Source organism: Chrysemys picta, chromosome 3 (assembly GCF_011386835.1).
Source record: "Chrysemys picta bellii isolate R12L10 chromosome 3, ASM1138683v2, whole genome shotgun sequence".
In the NCBI taxonomy this organism is placed as follows: domain Eukaryota; kingdom Metazoa; phylum Chordata; order Testudines; family Emydidae; genus Chrysemys; species Chrysemys picta.
The window spans coordinates 52249357-52274837 of record NC_088793.1 but is presented as its reverse complement, the minus strand read 5'-3'; the positions used below and the strand labels follow the sequence as shown (position 1 = coordinate 52274837).

General features: G+C 36.5%; 1 protein-coding gene across 5 annotated transcripts in view; it reads right to left on the bottom strand.

The window, feature by feature from the left end:
- The window catches only part of PHF3 (PHD finger protein 3), a 71788-nt gene that overhangs the window by 40583 nt on the left and 5724 nt on the right, over positions 1-25481 (bottom strand). Inside the window, exons 2-4 of one of the 5 annotated variants that reach the window (XM_005300171.5) lie at positions 11735-11890; positions 10984-11145; positions 7852-9679 (exon numbers count right to left, since the gene is read on the bottom strand). The exons of 1 other annotated variant lie outside the window; for it this stretch is intronic. In XM_005300171.5, the coding sequence (XP_005300228.1) occupies positions 7852-9679; positions 10984-11125 (1970 nt within the window). In that variant the 5' untranslated portion in view covers positions 11126-11145; positions 11735-11890. Of the gene's footprint in view, positions 1-7851; positions 9680-10983; positions 11146-11734; positions 11891-19844; positions 20114-25481 lie in introns of all 5 variants that reach the window. 3 more of the 5 variants (XM_005300169.5, XM_005300172.4, XM_065587926.1) reach the window with 3 other exon arrangements.

The window sequence follows — 25481 nt, the reverse complement described above, 5'->3', positions numbered from 1 at the left end:
TCTGATTCAGACTAACTGTGAAAGATAGTTCACTTTCGAGGAGACCCCCAGTAAATAAATTAGTACGTGTTCTCTTGTCATCAAAGCATCTATGTGCCTGCATTGGTTTGTTTATTGCAAGTCTAGCTATGGAGTTTTTGATTTTGTAGCAGCAGGAACAACCTGGCTTTTAAAAATGTATCATCCGATCTTCTGGATGGCACTCATAGCAAGGCAAAAGAGCAATGTCAATTTATTATTTTTTTACACCAAGTTTCAATAGAACAACATTTAAGTAGTTTGACTTTTTTTTTTTTTTTTTTTTTTTTTAAAGGAAGAAAAATCAGAAGAAAATCTTCCTTCTGAATGTCTAATGTTACAAGGAGCTTTTCAGCAAGGAAGAAAGGGCGGGTCAAGAGCAAAAATCAAAAAAGCATAGTGAGAGAGACAGGACCATTAACAAAATGATGAACTTAACTAAACAAAGTGAAGTCAAATGCAAAAAGTAATGAAACTGAAAACAAAAACATTCTCTAATTTTTCAGTAATTTTAGACACCAATTCTGCAAGAGAACTACGATGGCAAGATCAGGGCCTTAGGTGTTACATGTAACTAAAAAAGCAAAAAAAATATTGCAGACAAATTTGATTTTCAAATTGATGTTCCTTTATTTTGTAGGCCTACCGATACCAACTTTAATAGTGTCCCTTTAATTTTATTTCCTACTGATGTGAACTAGCACAAATAATGTATGTGCCCATACAAAAAACTATAGTGTCAGAATCTTCAATGTGTACAGTATAGAACTCTGCCACCTGGTGATTATGCATTACAGTGCTGTTTTTAAATTATACTATCATATTAAACAAATTTTCCAGTCACAGCTATACGAGAGTAATATTTGTATACTTGTGGTCAATTAACAAATATAAATCATATCTTGTGTGTCATGCTTGTTTTAAGTTCTGGTCATCACACTCATTCATTCAACTATTTAGGCACCAATTCTGAAAACTTATACCTATGCTTAACTTTAAAAAGCGTTTGCAGGGTCTTCATCTCTTTCCTTGCCTACAGGGACATAGAACTTAATTTCTGATCCACTGCCATAATGATCTCTCAGAAAAAAGCCCTTATGGTGCTGCATTATGTGTATAAATATTCTATTTCAGGGGTGGCCAAACTTACCGACCCTCCAATCTTCAGAAGTTCGAGAGAAGGAGTGCACCTAATGGGGCTCAAGACTTCAGCCCTGGCAGGTATGCCCCATGGGGCTGAAGCCCTGAGAGAGAGAGACACGCTGCCAGAGGCAACACGTGGGGGGAGGCACATGGGGTCCCATGCTCCCCCCCCAATTTTTGCAAGGGTTTGCTGGCCCCACTTGGTCACATGATGCTGCCGGGCTCAGCAAGCTTGGAGCTGTGGCCATGGGGAGAGGCAGCAGCAAACAGTTGGGAGCTACAGGGAGAGCTGCTGCTTTTGCTGCTGCCTCTCCCCATGGAGCTAAAGCATTTGCCCCTTCCTGGAATTCCCAGCTGTTTGCTGCTGCCTCTTCACAGGAAGCTAACACCTGGGAGCTGCAGGGAGAGAACACAGAGTAAGGCATGACTCAAGATGCTGGGGGTGAGAAAGGGGGCTGATCCTTTAAATTGTGCCACCTCCCCACTCTCAGCAGGCACCAGTTGTCTCTCACAGAAACCCCTATCCCCAACACCCTGACATAGGGCAGAAGCCCTGAGCTCCCCCCTCCTCCCCCCCAAGTCTCGTAGACAGAGAATGGGGGGATGAGAGGGGCTCTGCAAGCCACAGTAACTGTAAAAGAGCAGCATTAAGCTCAGAAGCCGCAGTTTGGCCACCCCTGTTCTCTTTCTTTACTATGTATGTATTATATGTCTCATATCCCCTAACCTCAAAGTATCAATATAGTTTAAATATTATTTCCACACAGTAATGGATGCAATTGTTTTAAGTGAAAACTGTATAATTTCACAAGGAAAATTTTTAGCCTAAATATTTTTCCAACTTCACAAGTAAACTAGACAGAAAACTAGTTTTCTGTACTGTTTTAAAAAAAAAAATCTATTAGCGGAATATTATGAGACCACTTATATAGACTATTTACACATAAGTAGTCAGAGATCAGGTTACAGGTTTCAGAGTGGTAGTCGTAGTAGTCTGTATCAGCAAAAAGAACGAGGAGTACTTGTGGCACCTTAGAGACTAACAAATTTATTTGAGCATAAGCTTTCGTGGGCTAAAACCCACTTCATCGGATGTTTGCTACACCTTAATGTCTGCATTTTCAAATTGCCTTCCTGTGCAACCTTAAGATTTGTACTTATTTTAAAATCCAACTAAAGCCTTGATCCTGCAATTTGTTACACACAGGTAGACTGTTGCACATAACCCCAATTACTTCCATTGGGCTCTGCATGGGTACAGCAATCTGCCCAAAAACAAACTACAAGATCAGATACCAAGTGCATTAATAGAGATTTAAAAAAGTAAATAAATAAATAACATTCAAACCAAAGGAATTGAAAGTCATTTGAAAAAAGTTAAAGAATTGAAAGATATATTATTTTTAAAATCTAGCAAGGATGTTGCAATTTTATTACAACGATAACAGTTCCTCCAATGGAGGTTTTCCTTATGTAAAAACAACATACAGTAGGTAATTTAATTTATTAACTAGGCATTTGGTGAGCCCTGATCCATTAAGGAAAAATTCAAGGGGGCCAGAAGAGAGGAAAGTTTGCAATGTTTCCCTTGTGAAGCTTCCCACAGATTTGTAATATATGGTTAGGATTTGCCAGCCTGTAAAAAAGGCAGGGAGTTCAAGCCTCAAAGCCTGTAGATCTTAGGCACTGATGTAAAAGCCAGGGACACTGGAAACAATATAATAGAAGAGAATGCTGTGTAGGGTCTTATGTTTTCTACAAGCACAGGGATGAATATAGGATTCCTTCTGTATGCAGATTCCAGGATTTATCTGGCTCTACATAAAGAAAAACAAAACTTTTTGTTCTTATATAAGTTGCAAGACATACGAGCTACCTTCAGAAAAAAGTAAACTTGGAACTACTGTCCCTTTATTATTCTTCCTATTCTGCTAGTGCCATGAAAATATATTCACTTGGTCAAAATCCAGAAACCTAGTCCATTTCAACAACAGCATTTACAGAAAGTGCAAGGAAGAATTCCTCACATATAAATGCTGCAATCATACATAAAGATATGTTATTGGCTGAGGTGGGAGGGAGAAGGAACACCTCAGCATTAATATAGGATTAAAGTTGCAAAATCAAACAAGTTAGGAAATCCAAAAAGTTATGGTTTCTCATTAAAACTAACTCCGACACCTGGTATACCCCATATACATATTATGGTATGTATTATTAAAAAAATCAAACCTCAGTTTACACTGAGCAAGGAAAACAAATAGGAAATATGTGGTGGAAATGGGCAACTACATGGCAGTACACCATAACCAGCACTTCTGTTCCTGAAGAACTTCATCTTTTATTTATAAAAAAATTTCTAGCTGTTACACTACAAAGATATCACTTTGAATAGAATCAATAAAATACAGTCAGCAGACAAAATGAAACAATAGTACTAATGCCAAAAGCTGCCCCCCTCCACACTTCATAGATAAAGTAGATCCAAAGAATGCTGCTACTACCTTGGTTCCACTGAGGGTGGTGAGGTAAGAGGAAGAGACACCATGTACAGAAACTATGCAGAGAGGTTATAAAAAAATAAAATCAACAGGCACAATCCCCAGCAGAAGATACATTTGGGCTCCAATTGCTATTACTGATCGCGCTACAGTTTTCATGTCTATAAAGCCTATCCACACTGAGGGAACGGACTCCTGCTCTATATTCCAATCAACCTCTTTTAGGTCCCCTGTGCAAAGTACATATATTTTACCTTTGCACTTGGTAGCAGAATGACAGCATCTGTTCCTAAAAGATGAACTGTCCAATAATCTCAATATGGTACTGACCCTGAAGATGAACAATGTTAACTAATTTATTACTGTTACAGTAGAACCTCAGAGTTACAAACTGACCAGTCAACCACATATCATTTGAAATCGGGAGTATGCAATCAGGCAGCAGCAGAGACAAAAAAAGCAAATACAGTACAGTACTGTGTTAAATGAAAACTACTAAAAAATAAAGGGAAAGTTTAAAAAAAGATTTGACAAGGTAAGGAAACTGTTTGTGCTTGTTTCTTTTAAGTTGGTTAAAAGCAGCATTTTTCTTCTGCATAGTAAATTTTCAAAGCTGTATTAAGCCAATGTTCAGTTATAAACTTTTGAAAGAACCATAACGTTTTGTTCAAAGTTACGAACATTTCGGAGTTCCAAACAGCCTCCATTCCTGAGATATCCGTAACTGAGGATCTACTGTATTTTAACAGACATATCCATCTTAGCATATGATTGTGAGAGACCTTATTACAGTACCTCAAAATGTGATCCTTGTACATGCAAGAGAATCCCAAATTAACACTGAAGGAGAAACCTCAACATTTGGTATTTTTTGACTTAACTGATTAATTTTTGCAACCTTGGTTTTGCATTTTGGTAAGGGGGGGCAATTTGCGTTTGCATAGTATGTTAAAATGAAAATTTTTTCCAACCTTAATTCAAGTTGTATTTCATTAACATGAAACCAAACTTGCTAGTCATAAATTAGAAAGCTCTTGGCACACATTTTCCTAATTTGGGACTCCACTTCAGTTCCATTTCTTGTTTTTCATACCATCTACAACATAGCATTGACAAGCAACATCTAACAATGTTTAGAGAATTGTAAAAAGCAACACCGTGAACTTAAAATCTAGGTAATTTTTAAAAAATGAGTTAAGTTCCCAACTCAAAGTGTTTTTTCATTTCTCCCTTTTCCTATGCAATGAGTCACACAAAAAAAGAGGGAAAACTGGCTAAACTAGCTGCTTATACAGGGGAAATGGAGAAACTGAATAAACAAATGTCGTTAAATGCAAAGTAAACAATTTTTGGAGCTCTCTCAGTTTTAGTACTTGTGTGTTGTACTTTTAACAATATTCAGTAAAAACATTTCAGATAGGTACAGTTTTTAAGCTTCTGTCCCTTTTAAAAGCAGGTTTAATTACTGCTGCAGTAACAAGCACAAATAATGTAAAAACACACTGTCCCTGCAAAGGAAGATATTATAGAGAAGTTTTGCTTCCTCTTCTATTCTAAACTCAACCTAGTTTTTGAGATGAACACTTTGAGGATGTATGTTCAAATTAAACATACAAGTCCAAAATGAAGTAAAAAGTAATTCAAAAAACAAAAACGCTCCAACGGTTTTGTTTTGTTTTTCTGTTTGTAAAAACAACTGAAAAAGTGTGTGTGTGTGTGTGTGTGTGTGTGTGTGTGTGTGTGTGGAAACCACCAAGCCTGGGCAACAATGGAAGCTTCCTCAATCACCAATCTGTTCTGTATATACCATCCTTGGGAATGAGAGTGTGGTTCAATTCAAAGCCTATTTGATCCTGGACCTTTCTGCTAATACTGTTGAATGTTTCAATTTGTGCCAACTGTAGTAACAGTTCAGTGATACAGGAACCAGTCCAAAAGAAATGGACTGACACCACAAAACTCATGACACTTAACAGCTATCAGATGGTGGCAACTCCTGTGTCCTGCCAACCTGCATGGTGATTGAACCAGAGAATATATTATTTGTACAATGTAACACCTAGAGGCCTCCAAATAAAAATGGCTCCCCATTGCACTACACAATGTACCAACACACAGTATACAAACATACTGTCTAAATTAAATGTTTCCTATCCCATTACAATTCCCCGCGACATCCTGTTCCTAGTTAAGTTTTAAACATTTGTAACTTTGATTTTAAACTGAAAGTTCTGAGTCAAAGTAGAAATGGACCAAATTCATTCCACCTTAACTGCCAGCCCCCACACTGCCTATTAGTGATCAGATTCTCTAGCCACAACTGAACTTCACAGCTTAATTTTAAAACAAAGTGTTTTGAAGGTCTCTTACTAACTAGACATTCAGAATAGGAAGAAAAAAATTAAACATCCATGAAAAAGACAAGAAACACAGACACGTTTCAATTCAGTATCAATTGAAGGGACACTGTCAAAATAATTTAGGCCAAAAATTTACATTTTGCATTAAAAATGTTTTACAGAACATTTCAATTTATGTATTTAAAGCAATTTGATTAAGTTTAAACATTCCACTGAATTTTTTGCAATCCAAACACTTGCACCATGCGCTAGTGAATAAGAATCCGATAATAAAGCAAAAGTGAAACTAAATAAAATCTATATTCATTGTCCAATCTGAGTGAAATAATAGTAAACACAAAAAGCATAAATGGCAAAAAGGAGTCCAGTTTATCCCAACAAAAATGTTAAGTCTACAATATAAATAGTAAAAAGATGTTTAAAAATATATGTTAAAGAGTGACAGTGTCCCTCCAATCAAGTATTCCACAATAATCTTAAAATCCTTACAGTATTATTTAGTTTTCTATTATTTTATTCTTATAAATTCATCTTCTTCACATGAATTACTAATTTGCAGATTACTCTAGCTGCACTGTAAATATTAAAATACACATTTACTTCATGAATGTTCTGACAAGTAATCATGAAATTCTGGAACATGAAGGACATTTCTTGGTTGCAGATGCTGAATTTATATATAGTATGGTCCCTCAAATGCCTAAATATGATATAAACTTTAATCAACGAAATTATATATTCCTTGTTTCAGTCAGAAAAATGGAGTTCTACAGTATTCGTAGAATAATAGGAATTTCTATAAAGTGAACAGGTAAGGACTGATTCGACACTCATCTGATTGGTAGTGAAAGCACTTCATGCTCCATCTAGTTCAAAAGGTAGATAGGCAAAACTACTTTTAAAGTCAGAAATAAGAACAATTCTTCATAAATATAATCGTGGCAATAATGTAAAAAGTGAGACAAGAGGACTCATGTTATTGAACTAATACTTCTGTCTCATTAGAACATAATGCCTTGTTTCACTCCATCCACAACATGCTGAAAATGAACATTTTATTCAGTGAAAGGAGGACACCGTTAGCATCAGATGTGATCCATCTTTTTAAGTGAGCTAAATACAATTTCAAATACCACACACCTGCATGCAAGTCCCATAAAAAAAACTGTGGCTTTGTCATTTTTTAAAATGTTTTCTTCTCTCACTGTTGTATGAAAGACTCACAGAAACAATTATATTGACTAATCCACAAAGTAAACTAAAAGGAGAAAAAATATTCTCCCTAATCTTTTAGGCATAGTACACAGAGTTAGTTATAACAATAAAACACTTTCAAACTATTGTTTGACTTTTAAGTTGATCATGACCCTTTTAGCTTGGAGTGTAACATTCACTTTTACCAGTTTTCAGGCAAAATAACTATTACAAATCACTCTGAAACACTTAAACCTTACTTTGATGTTTTCCAAGACGTGAGTTTTAAGATGTCTCTATCCTACCTAACATAGTTTAGCAGAATTACATATCCCGCTAAAGCAGAGCATTCATATAATAAAAAAAGATAGACTTTAGTAATATTTCCTTTTGACCAAGCCTTTACTGTGCTATTTAGCTTGTTTTAAAAGTTGGAGCAAAAGGGTGCGGCGGTACACAGGTAGGCAATTCATAGTATGACTGATACAGATTTCCATTAGAAAGGTTGTGCCTGTTTTTTTGTTTGATGTGACAAAGATGAACTAAGACACGAACAGCAACAGAAACCTGAATGTAAAAAAAAAACACTTATCTTTTGAAACCAACAAAAACACTGTATATCCCAAACCACACACCTGTTGCCATGCGGCTTTCTGCAAAAACCGCACTGCTTGGTGGGAACCCATACATATTTGCTTTCGCTTGGAGAGGTATGTTCTGAGCCTTCACGTTTTACAGTAGAAATGTTATCTGGAATGAACAAGGGAGGTTCATCAAGTGAAAGGCTTTTACTGCTTCTTCTCTGGCGAGGTTGAAGATTCTTCTCAATCTTTTTCAATTTCAGTTTTTCTCTTTCATCCTCCTTCAAATGTTCTAAACCTGTGGGATTTGTCTCTCTTTCTTCTTTTACATAACTATTTGTTTTAAGTGCAATTGCAAGTTGATGTTTCTGTGTTTGTTTCTGATTTTGATGTAGCAAATGACCTGACAGTGGATGCACAGACGCTGAGACAGGATGGTGGATTTCTTTTGAACAACCCTGGTGATTAAGAGACTTGTCACTCACATTCTGAACTGATGTCTTTTGCACAGGTGTTTGGACGTGTGATACTTTTTTCACCAAGGTATGGGTCTGCTTCTTCACTGTGACCCCCATATCAAAGCTCTGTGCTTTCACATCTTTATCAGTTTGTTTTTTCCTAATTTTAACTGTTTTGTGAAAATGCTGCCACCTCTCTTGCTCATCTGCACTCCTTTTCAGACTTATTGGAGATGCACTGTGAAAACTTGAAACACTAACACCAACTCGTGGTTTTGAATGGCTTATTTGTTGTTTAGTTGCGAGTAATTTTCGTCCTGCACCTGCAGTCACATTTTGTTTCATCTGTACCATAGATTTAATGTGTTTGGACTTCACAGTTTTGGGACTTTTTGTTGAAATTCTATTATCATCCTGAAGCTTTGTTGCCTCATATCCTTCCATTTTAATATAGCTGTCCTGCTGCTGTACATTTTGGCTTGGATAATCATGAACAATACTGCTTTCTAAAATATTACTTCCTGCTTCAGCAGAAATAGTACTTTTCAAGGCTGTTTTATCCAATTCTGTACTGTCCAAGTGTTTGCTAGATGGATTAATATTTTTATCGGCCTCTTTAGGGTCATCTAAAGGCTCAGTTTTACAGTCTTTTAATGACATAACATTTTTACCAGAAGCTTCCACAGTAGTCAGTGGATCTAACCTACATTTTGTCTTCTCCTCTACAGATCTGGATAGAACTGAAGGGATCTCATGGATGTCACTTGAATTCATGCAAACTGTTGTAACAGATGAAATGGTAGTCATTCCACTTATCTTGCTTTGGTCATTTTCTTTAGGTTTCTCCTCTGTTTCCTTGATTTTGTATTCAGTCTTTTCTTCTGAAGAGGTATCAGAACCTATTTCACCAACCATAGTTTCATCCACTTTATTTTTAAATATATCGATATTTTTTACTTTATTAGCTTCATTATTTGCAGAGGTTACAAAATCCAGCCTTGTTTTTGTAACAGTCTCTGTTTTGCTTTCTGCTTCTTCAGTAGAAGAACAAGTGTCTGTTGAAAGAGAACCACCTCTTAATTCATGGAACGTTTCATCCAATTTTCCTTGCTTGAAAGTTTCAGATTTTACTTCATCCATCTTTTCATGACAAGCAGACTGTTTTGAACTACTTGGAGAAGGTGATGACACTTCTTCTGTTTCCTCTGTCTGACCAGATAGTCTACTACTACGCCTAACCTCTTTAAGATGTTCTAGTTTCATTGGTATATTAACTTCTTCCTGTTTAGTTTGACCCTTGTCTTGCTGTTTCGGTCCTCCCTTTTGGGCACATCCAGATTTTACAGCTGCTTTCTTGATATTAGCAAGAGGTGCAATGTTTGAACGCTTTGCTATAGTACTTTGCCGCAAACTTCGTACTGGTTCTATTAAAGAAAAAAAGAGAATCTCTTAGGTATATTTCACTCTTTTCCTGGCAAACACAAGATTAGACTACAGTGAAAATAATTTATGACTCAACAAAATTTAACTTACAAAATGTTTAATTTACAAGATTAACGGACAAAATGTTAGATCATTGTTTCTTGATTTCAAGAAACATTATTAAAATTTAAAACAAATACAAAAGATTTGTATTTCAATTTGACATTGTCACTGTTTAGACAAATGTAAATGGCCATGCAAGTTCTGGATAGCAAGCAAGAAACCAGAATTTCTTACATCTAAAAGGTCATACTATCACTGAAATAGGAAGAGTATTTAATTGTCCTTCTATATGAAGAAAGTATCATACAAATAAAGTTTCTTGTCACTAAAACAAAAACACAGTAGTTAAGCTTACATATAATTTTGGGATTCTTAAAGTAATCTGACATCCATTAAAGTTCATATTTGATGTGAACTCTTATACTTTAAAAGTTAATCATTTGTAAAGCATGTTGAGATCTTTGGATGAATGACTTTTATACAAGATCAAACTATTATTAAGATAACAACCTTACTTAAAATCCACAAAAGGAAACAGCAAAAACATTGAAAATAAGGACCTACAGAACATATTGAATTTCAAATCAAATTTTTACATTTAAAGAAAATTGTGAAAATTATTTTGTATATATTATAAATCAGGCATTTCCAAATCTCATACGTAGTTTTAAAATGCAGTTCAATCTATACTGCTTCAACTCTGATGTATTTTCTTTTCTCCATCACCCTCCCACACGTAATACTTACATGAAATAATGTATTTCCAAAAATTCTACGTTTTAATAGAATACTGCGCTATACAGAGAGACAGTCCGATATTGGTCAGATTGACTTCAAAATTGGAGTTTTTAGGCAATGGTTTACTTCAATGCTGTTTGAATATATAAAATGGCTCCACTAATTAGTATCTTATCTCTTTACCGGGGTTAGAGTTCACATCTTTCTGACCTCTTTACATGAGTCAGGTTAATGGCACCATCACCTCCTTCACTAAAATTATACCCCAAAACTGAGTTATTTGGAACCTTTAGCAATAGGTCCATTTTTCCAAAATCATTAAATGTTTACAACATTAATGCTGTTAAATAGTTCTGATGAAAAATAATTTCAAAATATTTATATTATCCTTCACATAACCAAGTGATTAACAACATTGACTTAAAGTTTAAAATAGAGAAAAAAAAGTTGTAAAACCCCCAAATGTCCCCAGACATGCAAATCTTTGCATTATTTGAATGATCACCTTGTGCCATTAAACGTGGTGATTTTCTTGGTGACTTGACTGAAGTGTCATCCAATTGGTCCCTTAAATTCCTGTTAGGTAAAATTACGTCATCTTCATCAATGGTATCGTTACCACTTTCTTTAACTCCTTCTTCATCCATAATATCATCAAGACCAATAACTGAAAAAAATAAAAACAAAAAAGAGCCTAAAACTTAAAAGTATCTAGTTATAAGAGGCTGGGAAGGGTGGGGGGCCAGAAAAGGGGGAAGGCCAGATTAAAAAAAAAATAAAAATAAGAGGGGGCATTTGAGAACAAACAAAATGAAAAATGAGGACGTGAGATAGAAAATTCTCATATGAGGCAGTTTCAGTGTAGAAAAAGCTATCACCCAAACTTATCATTTCTGAGGAGGTCCTTGTCAAAGAGTCATGCCACTTGCAGTGGACTCACTTTTATTTTATTTTATTTTATTAAAAAACAACAACAGGGGAAGGTACCCAAGCCTTATAGGATTCAGCTGTCCCTTGCTGTCCATTCCCACCTAAGTGAAGAAAAGGAGAACAGTAGAAAGAGCTGATCCAAAAATGCAGAAAGTTTAAGCCACATTGTTGTTCTAGGACACAGTTTTTAAATTTTAAATTCCAATTACATATATCTGCATCTGTGAGTCACTAATGCCACTAGGAAGAGCACTGAGCACAGCATGCACTAGTCTTCCAGCCAGAGACTGAGAACATAGTCTGTCACATTCCTAGCCTCCACTAACCTGAGAAGGATCCCAGAGGTTGCTCCTGAACATAGGTTTCCTAAGAGGCAGTCAAGCCACTGTACCAGCCACTCTCCTCACTTTCTCTAAGTATGGTTCTGCAATGGTAGCCTCTCCTATCCCAAGATCCTATGTGTGATTAATGAATCCTGGTCCCTGTGGGATGCGAAATCTGTGAGATCAATCCAAGTACCCAAGTGATTTTGCAGAACAAGTAGCAGGGTTTAACAAATACAGCACAGACTCCAGACAACTGATACAACTGCCTGAACAGTAGAAAGCTATCTAGAAGCATTTCAAGGCAAACTAATTTATATGACAAATAGGATCTTTAAAAATTTCTGATAAATGGTTAAAAATGGTTATTTAAAACTGTGACATGACATACAATATATTTGTCTTGAAAATCAGAGAAAGCAGCTGTTAAAGGGACTTAAATAACCATTAAAATTTGTAGACTGTCCCATCAGAAAATATCAACTGTCTTTTTTCAACTCTATGTGTTTGCAATATTCGCAAGAAAAAAAAAAAAGACAATGAAATCTGTGAAAGTTGTTCAATGTTGACTATTCTCTTAAGATACTCCAAATGTGAAAGGGATAAACTGCAAGACATTGATACAGCTAACCGAACAATGGTCAATAAACAAGCTTTAACAGCAGAAGGTCCCCCACCCTCGATTTTTCTACCATGAAGGGAGAAAAATTAATATTTTAGCGAAATATTTGACAGTTTTTATACAGCCGGATTACACAGATTAACCCTGGTACAGTGCAAACAATAAATGTGACTCTTCAGAAGATTTACACTTGAATTTGCTATTTGAACTTAATTCTGGACAATGGACAATCAATCAGGAAGCTAGAGTTAAGAGTTTCCAGAACCAACAGTAATTTACTTCTATTGGCTTTTATTCAATTTGTATTTTGACAATCTTTTGGCATTGCACTGTATGCCTAAGATTGCTGGAAGACATGTCTTTGTGCAAATCAGTGTCAGTTTTCAAATATAAATTCACATACCCAACAATATTTTGACTCTATTCAGTCAAGCTTTTTTATATACTTATGTATGCGACAAGATTGATAATAGTTACATCCTGCTCACTTGAATGAATGTTATTCAAATAATTCTGCACTCGGTTTATAATAATGTACCCAATCACTTTCGGATTAGTATTACATGTAAAGTATTCTCTCTCTTCCATTTCCTTCCCCAAGATGAGATGATGCATGAAAACTGCTTAGTCAAATAACTTCTGAAACATACTTTTGGAGTGCTTCTCAGAGCTTGCATTAATGTCCCAGGTTTTCTGATATTTGTGCTCAGAATGTATCATGTGCACAGAGTTAATGCCCTTCTTATTATTACAGGCAAGGGGAAATATGCAGCTGCTGCTGCGAGATATTAGAGACCCTCAATTGGAGCATAAGAACTAAAACATGCTAACAGACTATGTGCTGCAATTTCCATCTTATAGGGGAATCAGCACCATAGAAACTTGTTAATTTCAAGCCACTTGAGCTGCAATGCAACTACACCTCTACCCCGATATAATGCTGTCCTTTGGAGCCAAAAAAATCTTGCCACGCCATAGATGAAACCACGTTATATCGAACTTGCTTTGATCCGCCGGAGTGCGCAGCCCCGCCCCCCCCAGAGCACTGCTTTACCGCATTATAGCCAAATTCGTGTTATATCGGGTCGCGTTATATCGGGGTAGAGGTGTATTTCAACTGTTAGACTGAATGAGGAGCATTCAACACAGAATCTTGCTGGGAAAATGATGGGAAAAAGTGACAGTAGAAATGTATATTGAGAAAGACAGACAGAAAGACAGAGACCTGAGAAAAGGGCAAAGGTAGCAACAAGTAACAGAAATAAATGAAGAAACAGAGGGCTACAGTACAGACACAAACTGATACTAAGGAAGGCAAGAGAAGAACTAAAGATGGAAAGATCAACAACAGAAAATAAGCAAGAGTAAGAAAGTGAAAATCACTGAGGAGAATATAACAAACAAAAAAACAAGGGTTTTTTCCATGTCTGAAAGACAAGTGGGTTATACATGGATGGGCAATTTGAACAAAATGGAAAGACAAGGGGAAAAAATCTGAGTAAGATGTAAAATAGAACATACAGAAAGATGTAATACCGGCAATCAATTTAATGTTTTAAAATACTTTGGATTACCGAGATTTAAGAATTTTTAAAACTACAACAGTAGTGTATTAATGTCTCATATTAGTGGTTATTTGCACCATACAGATGTAACTATTTATTTTTACTTACAACTTTTAAAAAAAATCCATTTCTACAAAAGTTAAAAATTACAGCTATTTGCTGTTATTTCGTTAATGGAATATTTAAAAAACCAAGACTTCCACAGTATCCAGAGAGGGAAAAAAACAAATTACATTCAAAACTCTGACCTGAACTATAAAATGTACAATATCTTCACTGGTTTATATGTTCAGTAAAATAATTCTTTCCTCCATTATCCATTATATTAAAAAAATTACTTAGACTAAATGGAGATGGTTATACCTTTTGACATGAGACAAGGTAATTCCAAACTGTGGTTCCAAGCCAGTTTTCCTAGGGCTGCAGATTTCCATAGCAGGTTTGATTTTTTTCTTATCTCAGTTTAATTTTTTTTTTGGGGGGGGGGGGGGGAGCTGATTATTAGGAACACAACACCATTATTGCTGCTTTATACTGTTCTTGTCTGCTGCCTCCATCTCTGTTAACTAATGGTAACAATAGGAGCAACTATACCTAAGTTGCTCCAAGTTTGACTTCAACATATGCTATAAATGCTGCACAATTTAATATTTCTACCATGTTGTATATTGTGATTTGATGCAATAGGCCATCAGCATAGAAGGTGAGGGGATCTAATAGGGAAAGCAGCAACTATTGTACCATACGCCTGTGCAAGCCTTAGAGTTGGATGAAAGATTTGTAAAACAGGGAATAATTAATATTCAAGTGAATAAAGCTTTCATTAACTTGAAGTTATGCAAATGAAAGTGGATCTTCCTATACTAGTGTGCCATTTCTTAGAATGATCTGCGATACCAAGATGCAAGAATCTGAATTAAGATTATTCTTTAACTGATAGAGAAAAAAATCAGTTTTCCACAGATCTTCAAATTAAGTCACTACTTATATAATTTACACCAACAATCCAAATTCCATATATTTTATTAATTTATCCTCCACTCTGTTTTAAAGTATATTCGTTTAGATCAAAGAGGGTCTGCTTGTCAATACCCTGTAGAGACACTCAGTGAACAGTGCTAACAATGTCCCCCAGTCAATACTGCCAAAACTAAGGAAGAAAAAAAAACTACAAAAGAAAAACCATTTAGATCTCAGAACATCGGGTTGGACACTTGTTCCTCTCCTTCACCCCAAAAAAGTATTAAATGAAAGATTTGCCATCTCCTTGCTCTCTCAGAGCAGAAAATCTGAAGAGAAGGATCAAATTACCATCCCTGTGCTGCAGCCAGCCATTCAGAAGTAGCCAAAGTAATAATCCAGTATGGGGCTTGATGAAGCACTGAATTCCCATTTAGAAAAGGCAGTTCTATAATATGGAAACTGACTTCACAATTGTCAGTCATGGTAATCTGCTGTTCTGTCAAGTTTGGAAGTAGCAAACAATAAAGAACATCCTCCAACAATTTCAAGTAAAAAAGTTAAAAATGTCTGAAGTAGAAATATTAAGCCAAATGATACAAAGAAACTGAATTTATTCTATATATTTTATTCTTAAAACAGAAGGGCTCTCATTTGAAGGAACACAGGAAGAACAAAAGACTATATGCAAAGGCAAAATCAAATGAGGAATGTCAATTTTGTAGTGCTTCATGAATGTATGATACACACATCAATGGAACTGCCCTGAAATCTCGATGTTTCATGATTCTCCACCCACCAAGTTGTACTCCAAAAGAGTAAGCATTTAAACCTTCAAAAGGAGGTTCAATTAAAGTTGAAAAATAGGTCAATGGTCAACTAGAAATAGAAATGGGTACAGCAAAGCATCAAAATCCCTTATGTCCCAGATGTAATACCAATCAAAATCAATACAGCAGACATTTCCTCCATCATTTACTTTTGGCAAACCCACATTTTATTACCTTGAAAACATGTAAAGCATTTTTGTTTTGCCAAGACATGAGAAAATTTAGGGAAAGAAAATTGATTGGTTAACTGACCAACCCAATTTCTCTAAAGAGCCAAACTAGCCTTAGAAACAGCGTATCGGGGAGGAAATGAAGGTAAGGTTGCTTTTAATGGAAACAGCCAAATAGTGCTAAAATATCTAGCCAATGTGTTGCTCAAAAGAAGGCAAACTTTAGTCAGAAACCATAAATACATTTCATCCAGTGGTTCAAAACAAGATTTAGTAAATACTAGCCTATGCTTCCATTATACTCAATAGTCCTTGAAGTGATCCTCCTTTTAGAATGGAGGATGAATCAGCTGGATAGAATGGGAAGGGGTCGGATGTACCGCATGCAGTACAGACACTCTCACTTTCCACGTAGTGACCCTTATGAAAAAATCATCTAAGAAGAAGTCAGGAATATCTTTTTGTAGACTCACTCTCTCGCCTTCCTCCTCATGTACCATGAATATCAGGTCCTCCATATGCTCCTAAAAACTTGCTTGGGAGGAGGTTTTTCTGAATTTAAGGAGTGAATCAACCAGCTCAAGAGTAACTATGTTTAAGGAAGTATGACCATTCAGGTTCCACAAAGTAAGCATTAGACACTTAAGGTGTGGGTGAGGCACTGGTTTAGGAAAGTTGGATCAGGATTACTGAAGTTTGCACTGACGTTTCTGGCTACACTGGATGTGAAGAGAAGCTGGTAATATTAATGGAGACAAAAGAATAATAGGGTGTCCTCTTCACGCCTATAGTTGTCAATGCGAGAAGGAGAATGTAATTATCTTTGTTGGACTGAGTTGTGAAGAGGCAAACACAGAAATCTCAATGAAATCTGCTCAAAAACTTGCTTGGTTAGCTCTCATTTCCCCTCATCCAGATTACAGTATCTGAGCCAATCAGCAAGACTGTTGGTTTTACAGCAGGTGTGTGTGGCAATATGGTGCAGACCCAAATGTAGAAATCTTTCTAGCCTCTGTTTTGGCTTTCACTTTTTTTGTGTCTTGATGGTTGAGATAAGCCATTGTGGCACTAGTCAGTCTTCACATGAATGACTATAAAGGAGACTGAGTTACGGGGTGGGAGTTCAGATTGGAATCGCTCAATAAATTTATAGATTGCTGGAATATCTATTATAAGTTTTCCCTTGAAGAGATGATGAGGTGATCATTTCTAATGGACCTCTGAAAGTTCAGAGTAATTCTCAACAGATGATCCAATATCCCGTATGTGGGAGTTTCAATGCCTGATCAGGAAGTTATGAAGGAGGCAGAGGTGGAGTATAGAGATTGTGCTACACAAACCACCACCACCACAATGAGCAGCAGATGACACTGGTGTGCCGATACCTAAAGGGGTGTGAGGAATTGTTCAATAAAAGGCCTAAATTTTGTTTTTATTTCTCCTCAGACAATACTACGAGACCATGTTAATTTTGAATACAACTCCCAGATGCAAGCATTTCTGAGATGTGATAAGGGAACTCTTCTGATGGTTCACTAGGCACTCAAAGTGTTCCCCAGGAGCTTGATGGTGCAGAGCACATTGAAACCTGTCAACTTGCATTACTTTACTTTCTCCAGTAGCTAGTCCAGGTTACAGTGAGCTGCATAGTCTCTCACACAGACTACCAAATCTGCCATCAGCTACATGAACACTCAGTGAGTGGGGACTGGCAGAAAAACATTGCTTGGAAATGATAATGGTTGTTCCAACTGCAAAGCATAGCCACTGCTGGTGCAAGATCACCTTTAGAATACGATACGCCTTCCTTGAGAAAAAGTAAGACCAGATGCATACCATTATCCCATTGAATCCTCATTGCATGACAGAACTGCACCCCAAAATATAAGTTTTCATTTATTTATTTATTTAAAAGCATGTTTCTAGCCTTTAGGGTTTGAAAGAAAACCATGACAATGTGAACAGAGTATAAACCAACACAATTCAAGTCTGCAGACAGCCTGAAACAATAGCTGTCAAAAGGATGAATTGAGTCATTATTTTCAATGGCATGGTAAGCTTGAAATTTAAATATCCGTATTGTTAATTACCACTTCTGATCATTTTAGCAAAAACATCCAGCTACTGTGCCAAAAGCCCCAACTCCTCTCCATGCAGCTGCCAAATCCTCCAGCTTTGTCCTGACAATTTCTACAATGCAAGTTGTTAAAACAAAAATATTTGGAATACTGAGAGGTACAAGTGTAGGAACAGCACAAAATAAATGGACTTTAATATAAAAAGATCTTCTGTCCTTATTGTATTATTCATTTTCATATTTCATTCGTTAAAAATTCCACTTATAAATTTAAAAAACAGCTGTCGCAGAATTTCCACTACAGTGCCACAGAATCCAAGAATGTTACTGCAGAATTTAGGTTCAACTTGCTATGGAGTACATGGAAATGTGAGCATAAGAAATCTTTGTGCGGGGGGGACGGGGACGACTACTACTTAGATTAGAAGAATTGAAGCCTCCGTCCTGAAATATATTTTGTATACTGACGTTTTGATGAAGTCTGGCCATATTTCTAATCTTTCTACGACTAGGTTTCATTTCTGTTTCCTCACATCTTTACAAGATAGGTATACACGGTGTATACCTATCTTGTAAAGACAGGTATACACCGTGTATACACTTATATACACATGACTATGCAGAACATGTGTACCCAAGAGGATGTGCAATATTGACATATCTTAGGATAAGATTCAGCATCCCCAGCAATATCTGGAGGAAATGGAGCAGTGACTCCATAACAGATAACAGACTTGTGCATCATTACTATTCATATAATCCAAATTTTGTCCAAGTCCATGAGATAGTGAGGATTCCGTACGTCTAATGTGAAAAACAGGATTTTTTGGGGGGGGGGGGGAGCATTGTAGGTTGAGGGACTACGGGGGAGTGAAGAAGGAAGAAGAGTGTGGGGGAAGAGGCTGTCTTTAGTCATCATGAAGATGCAGTAAAGGTCAAAATATTTAGTTTTTGCTTTACAGTTCATTTCTAGAAATACCCTTGTTGTTACTTTCCTTGATCTATTAGCTGGAGCTATAAAACAGAAAATTGAGTTAAGATGAGAATCTATTCTAGGTTCTGCAGTAACATAACTCGCTTCCTCACTGTGATGAGGAAATGGTTTTTGTTTTTTTGAGGAGGGAGGAGGTTTGGAAAAAAACTGATTAAAGTACTTGACGATATGATATCAGCATTTTCAGATCTATAGCTCAAACACTGCAAAGCACTACTGAAATTTCAGCAATGTTATCCATATCAAGATTCTGTTTGTACTACCAATCAACCATGAAATCTTTGAACTTTTAACCATAAGGATACATGAATAGTGGGCCAGATTTACAATGAATTCAATGTAAATATTCTGTCAATGTAAATGAAATTAAAAACTGGCCCAGTGGCTTTTAATAACTTTCAAAAATGTTGCAATACACTTTTCAATAACCATTAAACAATGGTATTCCTCTTTTAAACATTGCTACGAACTGGTTCTAATTCAAATATATCCCAACTATTACAAAGAACACTGTTAGCGATGGCAATGGTTTGGTTTGAAACCAACCAAAGCAAAAAACCTTGGGATTCGGTATCACCTGAGTACTAAAAAGCCTAGAATTATCAGAGTGTCTCAGAGCTCTCAGGAATAGTTTGCATCATCCAAGCACTCCTACTGCTAACTCTGCATTGTTGCAATTCTGAAGGCAGCTGGCTACTTTTGCTGGTTAGGTGTAGTACTTATGCAAAGCTTATCACTGCTTCGGTGGGAAATAAAGAACAGCCTGTGTTTTAATGCCTGGGGCCTAAGTCATAAAATAGAAGGGGAAAAACCCCAACTCATCATTTTCTACATTAGCAAAAAGGGATGGCACTAAGTATTTTAAATTGTAATCTTAAAAAATTGTAAGATTTACCTGTTGAACAAGGCATCTGGAAATTGGGATCATTGCTATCCAAAACAGGCAAACAGAACTGGGCACTTGCAGATCCTAGCATAGGATCCTTATCGCTGAGCATGTTCTTCAGCGAATCCTCTAAGAGATTCTGACTTGTACTAAAATCCTCACAGACTTCATTCTCCAGGTTGGATCCTAGAAATAGGGCATCATCTAAGTGTTCAGTAGGAATTAAATGGTTAAATGTATCAACTATATCCATGAAGACTCCTGTGTGTCTTTCAGCCCTATAGAAAGATAAGAAAAATACCATAAGAAAATAAGCTACAAATTGTAAATAACCTAAGAAACCAACAAGCTGTTTTGGTGGTTGTGTCACTGATTTCACTATTTGTTATTAACTTTAAGTTGCTATGTTGTATAAGCAAGCCCCAGTGTACTCTACTAGCAAGCTGCACCTATATCATGTGACAAGACCTGTCCTGGTTTCTGTAATACTTCTGTATGACAAATTGGAAATTCTGCTGCAGATTCAGTAATTAATAAAAAAGTCGAGTAAATATTTAACTAAATATTAAAAATGAACAGTTAATATAATTTTAATTTTATATTGTCCTCATGTTGTCAGTATGCTCCATGTTTTTGGAGCAAAAACAGATAACTGCATTGTACAAGGAGACAGGGATACAGAGAAGGCTGCTATGTTCAATAGCTGGGTAGCGGAAAGTTGGCATGTTGGCACACAATAAGGTTTTGATAGACTATAGGTTTTGGCAGCCAGAAAGTAGTTGAGGCTTTTGGAGAAAGGAAGAAGATGCATATCCTCTCTTGTTCTCTCCTCACCTCATAACCTCATAAGATACCAAGCAACAGATACAGGACAATGGTTGTGAAATCTGCCCTGAATATGTAACTGCAACGGAAATGCTCATGCATTATTACAAACAGTTGTGTGTGTGCGGACACAAGGTGCTCAAAAGTGTTAAGGGTTTAGAATTCACTTACAACACTGAAATCCTCTATGCCTTTTCCATACTAGGGAAGTTTTCTAAGTTTCCCCATGGCTGTTGGCACCAGTCAAGTGACATGGTTGTTCACAACATGTAACTGCTAATACAGTTGAACCATTGTTAACATACTGTACACGGAGTAGTTTTAAATGGCACATTGTTAAAAAAGATGGCAAGCTGGACACCCTACCCTAGACAATGTTGCCAACACTAATGTAGTTGAACAGACTACAAATTCAACCATGGGATTAAAAAAAAAAAAACTTGGTGTAGATAATGCTGAAGAACCATGCACCAGTCCAGGCCTCTTAAAAGGATTTAAACATGATTAGCTGCCACAATAGCTAATTGTGTTTGTGGACACAAGCCATGTTTACAGCCAACGACTAACTGATCACAAATACCAGGCTATTCTTAATTTTTATAAACAAAAGCTTCTATTTTGGAGCACAATTCTACATCAAGTTCTTCAGCCACAGACCCTGTTTATAACAAAAACATACAAACAGAATACTCTTAATATTCAAAAACCTATGTCCTCAAAAGCAAGATCAACAATTAAGATTATAGGTCATAGACCCATGGAGGGGGGGGGGGGGGGGAGAGAACAGGCATGAAAGTATGATTCAACTCTGACCCACTGTCATTTGTTCCAGTAACAGAAGTTTTGAACTTTTCTGCAATAATTTATACAGCATTGTATGAAATTCAGAAAAATGTTTCTGCTGCTATGGATTCAAATGTCATATCTGTATATCTCATTGTCAGTGTCCTTCAGAATCTATATTCCATACTGTACAAATATTATATAGAAACATCTACTGCAGATAAGTTACCTTTCACACAGTACCTAATGAATTTTGAGGAAGTTTTTTGTTTTACTTTTAACATCCTTCCAATGAGAGTATATTCCATGCATTAGCAAAATTAGGAGTTAAACTTCTGTTCTAAACGAGGCACTTTTCTGCCCCTAGGGGTTAATGGCTGTTTTTAACATCACTGTTTTTTTTAAATTTTCAACCTTAATTTCTAGGTTCTCTTTAGGAACAAAATGTAGGTCCACATCACAAATATTTATTGTAGGAACTTGTCAGTCTTCCACAGTTTCAGCTAACTTAAAATCTGTCTAGGTTCTCTCTCTCTCATTGCTTTAACCTGTCCTTTCCCATTTTCCCTATTTCCAGTTCGTAAAATTCATTTTTTTGTGCCACAAAATAAGCATAATTGAGGTCTCTGTATCCCAAAGAATGCTTGACTAAAATATTGTTATGGTATTATTAAGTGTGGCAGAGATTCATATTGCACAGTATCCAGCCAGAATTACATTAAAAGTAGTCCACAATGATTATGATTTCCAAGAGAAAGGAATTCACATATCAAATTTCTCCTCCTTCAAACCAGCTTTGCAGGAGGGAAAAAAAGCATATCGGAGGAAGGTGGTGTCCACACAAACTCTTCTTAAGTGTACTTGTCTGCAAGGAACATTACAGATTAGAACAGTCCACAAATTACACTATTCCTCTTTAATTATACTTTCCATTTACATATTCTGGATTTTCTTTGGATACATTTAACTTTAATGTATTCTTTAGCTGCCTTTTTCTTTAAGTATAAGCTTTTATTTTTTTCAAGAGTCTACCTCCACTTACTGTTAGCTTATTATGTACATCAGGTTTCATATTTTTCTTAGTTGATGTTAACTATAATTTACCTTTCTCAAAACCTTTTTTTAACCTGCTACTGCTCTGCATATATTCATTTTATATTCCTAAATTTATATTAGCCAAATTTCATACAGTCAAACTTTTAAGTCAAGCGGTCTCAGATGAAGACAGAGAATCAAGTTCACTTTTTTAAACGTAAAGTATAACATAAATTTAACTTAGGCTATGAATAATGGAATCTGGCAGAACCTAAACTGAAGGAAAAAGCAAAATTTACAGAGGTTTAAAATGTTCCTTATGTAACTGCTAATTAGAATGCTAAATGTTGACAATGGTATTAGCTGAGCTAATCAACTAAGTCTTCTGCTGCTGTGGACTCCTAATGTATTAAGGATCAGATATAATTAGTTCCATTATTTTTATATATTTTTCTGAATAGTGTTAATGAGGTCCCCTGGAACAAGTGTGCATATTTTGTGTAGAGTATATGATTGTACTAAGGCACTTGATGGGGTAGACCCATGCGCACATATGTAGTCATTTGTGGGACCAGGGCCTAAGTCTCATACACTAAACAATGCAGCCTTTTCAACAAGGACTTTGTTGGCTTTGAGACTGGTCAATGACCAAAGTTTTAAAAAAAAACATCTAGACACACTCATGGGAAATGAGTTGGACCCTATATGCAGACTCCACAATAAAGGCCAGAAAATGTTATCAAATGGCATATAGCCCTACTATGATAAAATGTCAGACTGGGAGGCAAAAGAAGAAAGCTCCATCGTAGCTGGTATGAAATTAACTACATTCAAACAGAAAAATCCTTTTTAACCTTATGCTGCATACTGTACCTTAAATAACCCAAGTGAAAGGAGCATTCATCATATTAAATTTAGTTTACCCCCCCCCCCCCCGGCTCCCCCAGGATTATAAATATCCAGAGCCACCACAGATTGATGACAGACTGGGAGACCTTGGTTACATCACATCCACCAATGAATTTCATTTCAGAGAGGAGACACTCAGTAGAAATAAGTAAGTTTTAAAACCACCTGTCCTTTTATAATCAAAGCAAACAAAAAGATAATATGGGTTTGATACTCCTCTAATTCAAGTTATTGTGGGTTTGTATTTTAATGCCAGAAGCTATTATTTGTATTACAGTAGTGCTTAGAGGCCCAAACTGAGAGAAAGCCTAATTGTACCAGGCACTGTACTGACACACAGCAAGTGTCTATGCCCCACAGTGTTTACAATCTAAACAGATGAGAAACAAAATGTTCGAAGGGGAACAGAGGTATAAGATGTGAAGTGACTTGCTCGAGGTCACACAGCATGTTAGTGGCAGAATGGATAATAGCACTCAGATCTCATGACTCCAAGGCCAATGTGGCTTATCCACTGGACCACTCTGCCTCAAGTACAATAATCAAGAGCAACTAATACACATCACAGAGAAAAAAATATTTGGTATGACCACCAATTTATGTTAAGCATCTGAATTCCTACATAACTACAGGAAAATAGTTTTAAAGATATAAAATTTATCTTGGCAGTGTCCTTTAAAAAAAAAAATACAAAGCTAGGTGGAAACATGGCTGAATGTGGTCTCTTTCCAGCTGTTCTTCAATTTTATTCCAATCACAAAGCCATCAAAAAAAATGTGCCTAATAGTCTCTACTCAAAAGATTACCATCAGTACTAGTATAGTTGTAGGTCAGGTCTAAGGCACATTGGCCATACTGTATGGGAGAAGTTTGCCCAGCTCTCAGTCCCTTACTTTCATTCATAGATCCCAAGACCAGAATGGACAACTGTGATCATCTAGTCTGAAGTCCTGTACAATAAAGACCACAGACCTTTCCCAAAATAATTCCTAGAGTATATCATGACCCTTGGTAAACTGTTCCAACAGTTAACTGTTCTCACCAATAAGAACGTATGCCAGTCTGAATTTGTCTAGCTTCTACTTCCAGCCACTGGATTGCGTTAATTCCTCTCTCTGGTAGAGTGAAGAGCCCATTATTAAATATCTGTTCCCTGTGTACGTACTTATGGACTATAATCATGTCACCCCTTAACCTTCTCTTTGGTAAGTTAAATATATTGAGCTCCTTGCATCAGTGTAAGGCATGTTTTTTAACCCTTTAATCGGTGTTATGGCTCTTCACTGAACCCTCTCCAATTTATCAACATCCTTCTTGAATTATGGGCACCAGAACTGGACACAGTATTCCAGCAGTAGTTACACCAGTGCCAAATACAGAGGTAAAATGACCTCTCTTCTCTTACACAAGATTCCCGTGTATTCATCCCAGGATCACATTAGCTCTTCTGGCCATAGCGTCACACTAGGAGCTCATGTTCAGCTGACTGTCCAACACACCACCAAAATCCTTTCCACAGTCACTGCTTCCCAGGATAGATGCTTCCCCGTCCTGTAAGTATTGTCTATATATGTATACATTTACATTTAGCCATATTAAAACACATATTGTTTGCTTGTGCCCATATTACCAAGCAATCCAGATCACTCTGAATTAGTGACCCGCCCTCTTCATTATTTACCACACCCCATTTTGAGTGTCATCTGCAAACTTTATCAGTAACTATTTTATGTTTTCTTCCAGGTTATTGATAAAGATATTAAACAGTACAGGGCCAAAAACCACTCCTTGCAGGACCCCACTGGAAACACACCCGCTTCATGACAATTCCCCATTTTCAGTTAGATACCTATCAGTTAGTCAGCCAGTTTTAACTCCTTTAACACATGCCACGTTAATTTCATATTGTTCCATGTTTTTTAATCAAAATATCATGCAGTATCAAGTAAAACACCTTACTGAAGTCTAAGTAAATTACATCAAGATTATTACTTTTATCCAGGGCTTTGGAGCTGTGCTCTGGCCCCGCTCCAGCTCCAGGCAAAAACCTGCAACTCCGCTGCTCCAGAGCTGCTCCGCGCTCCAGCCCTGCTT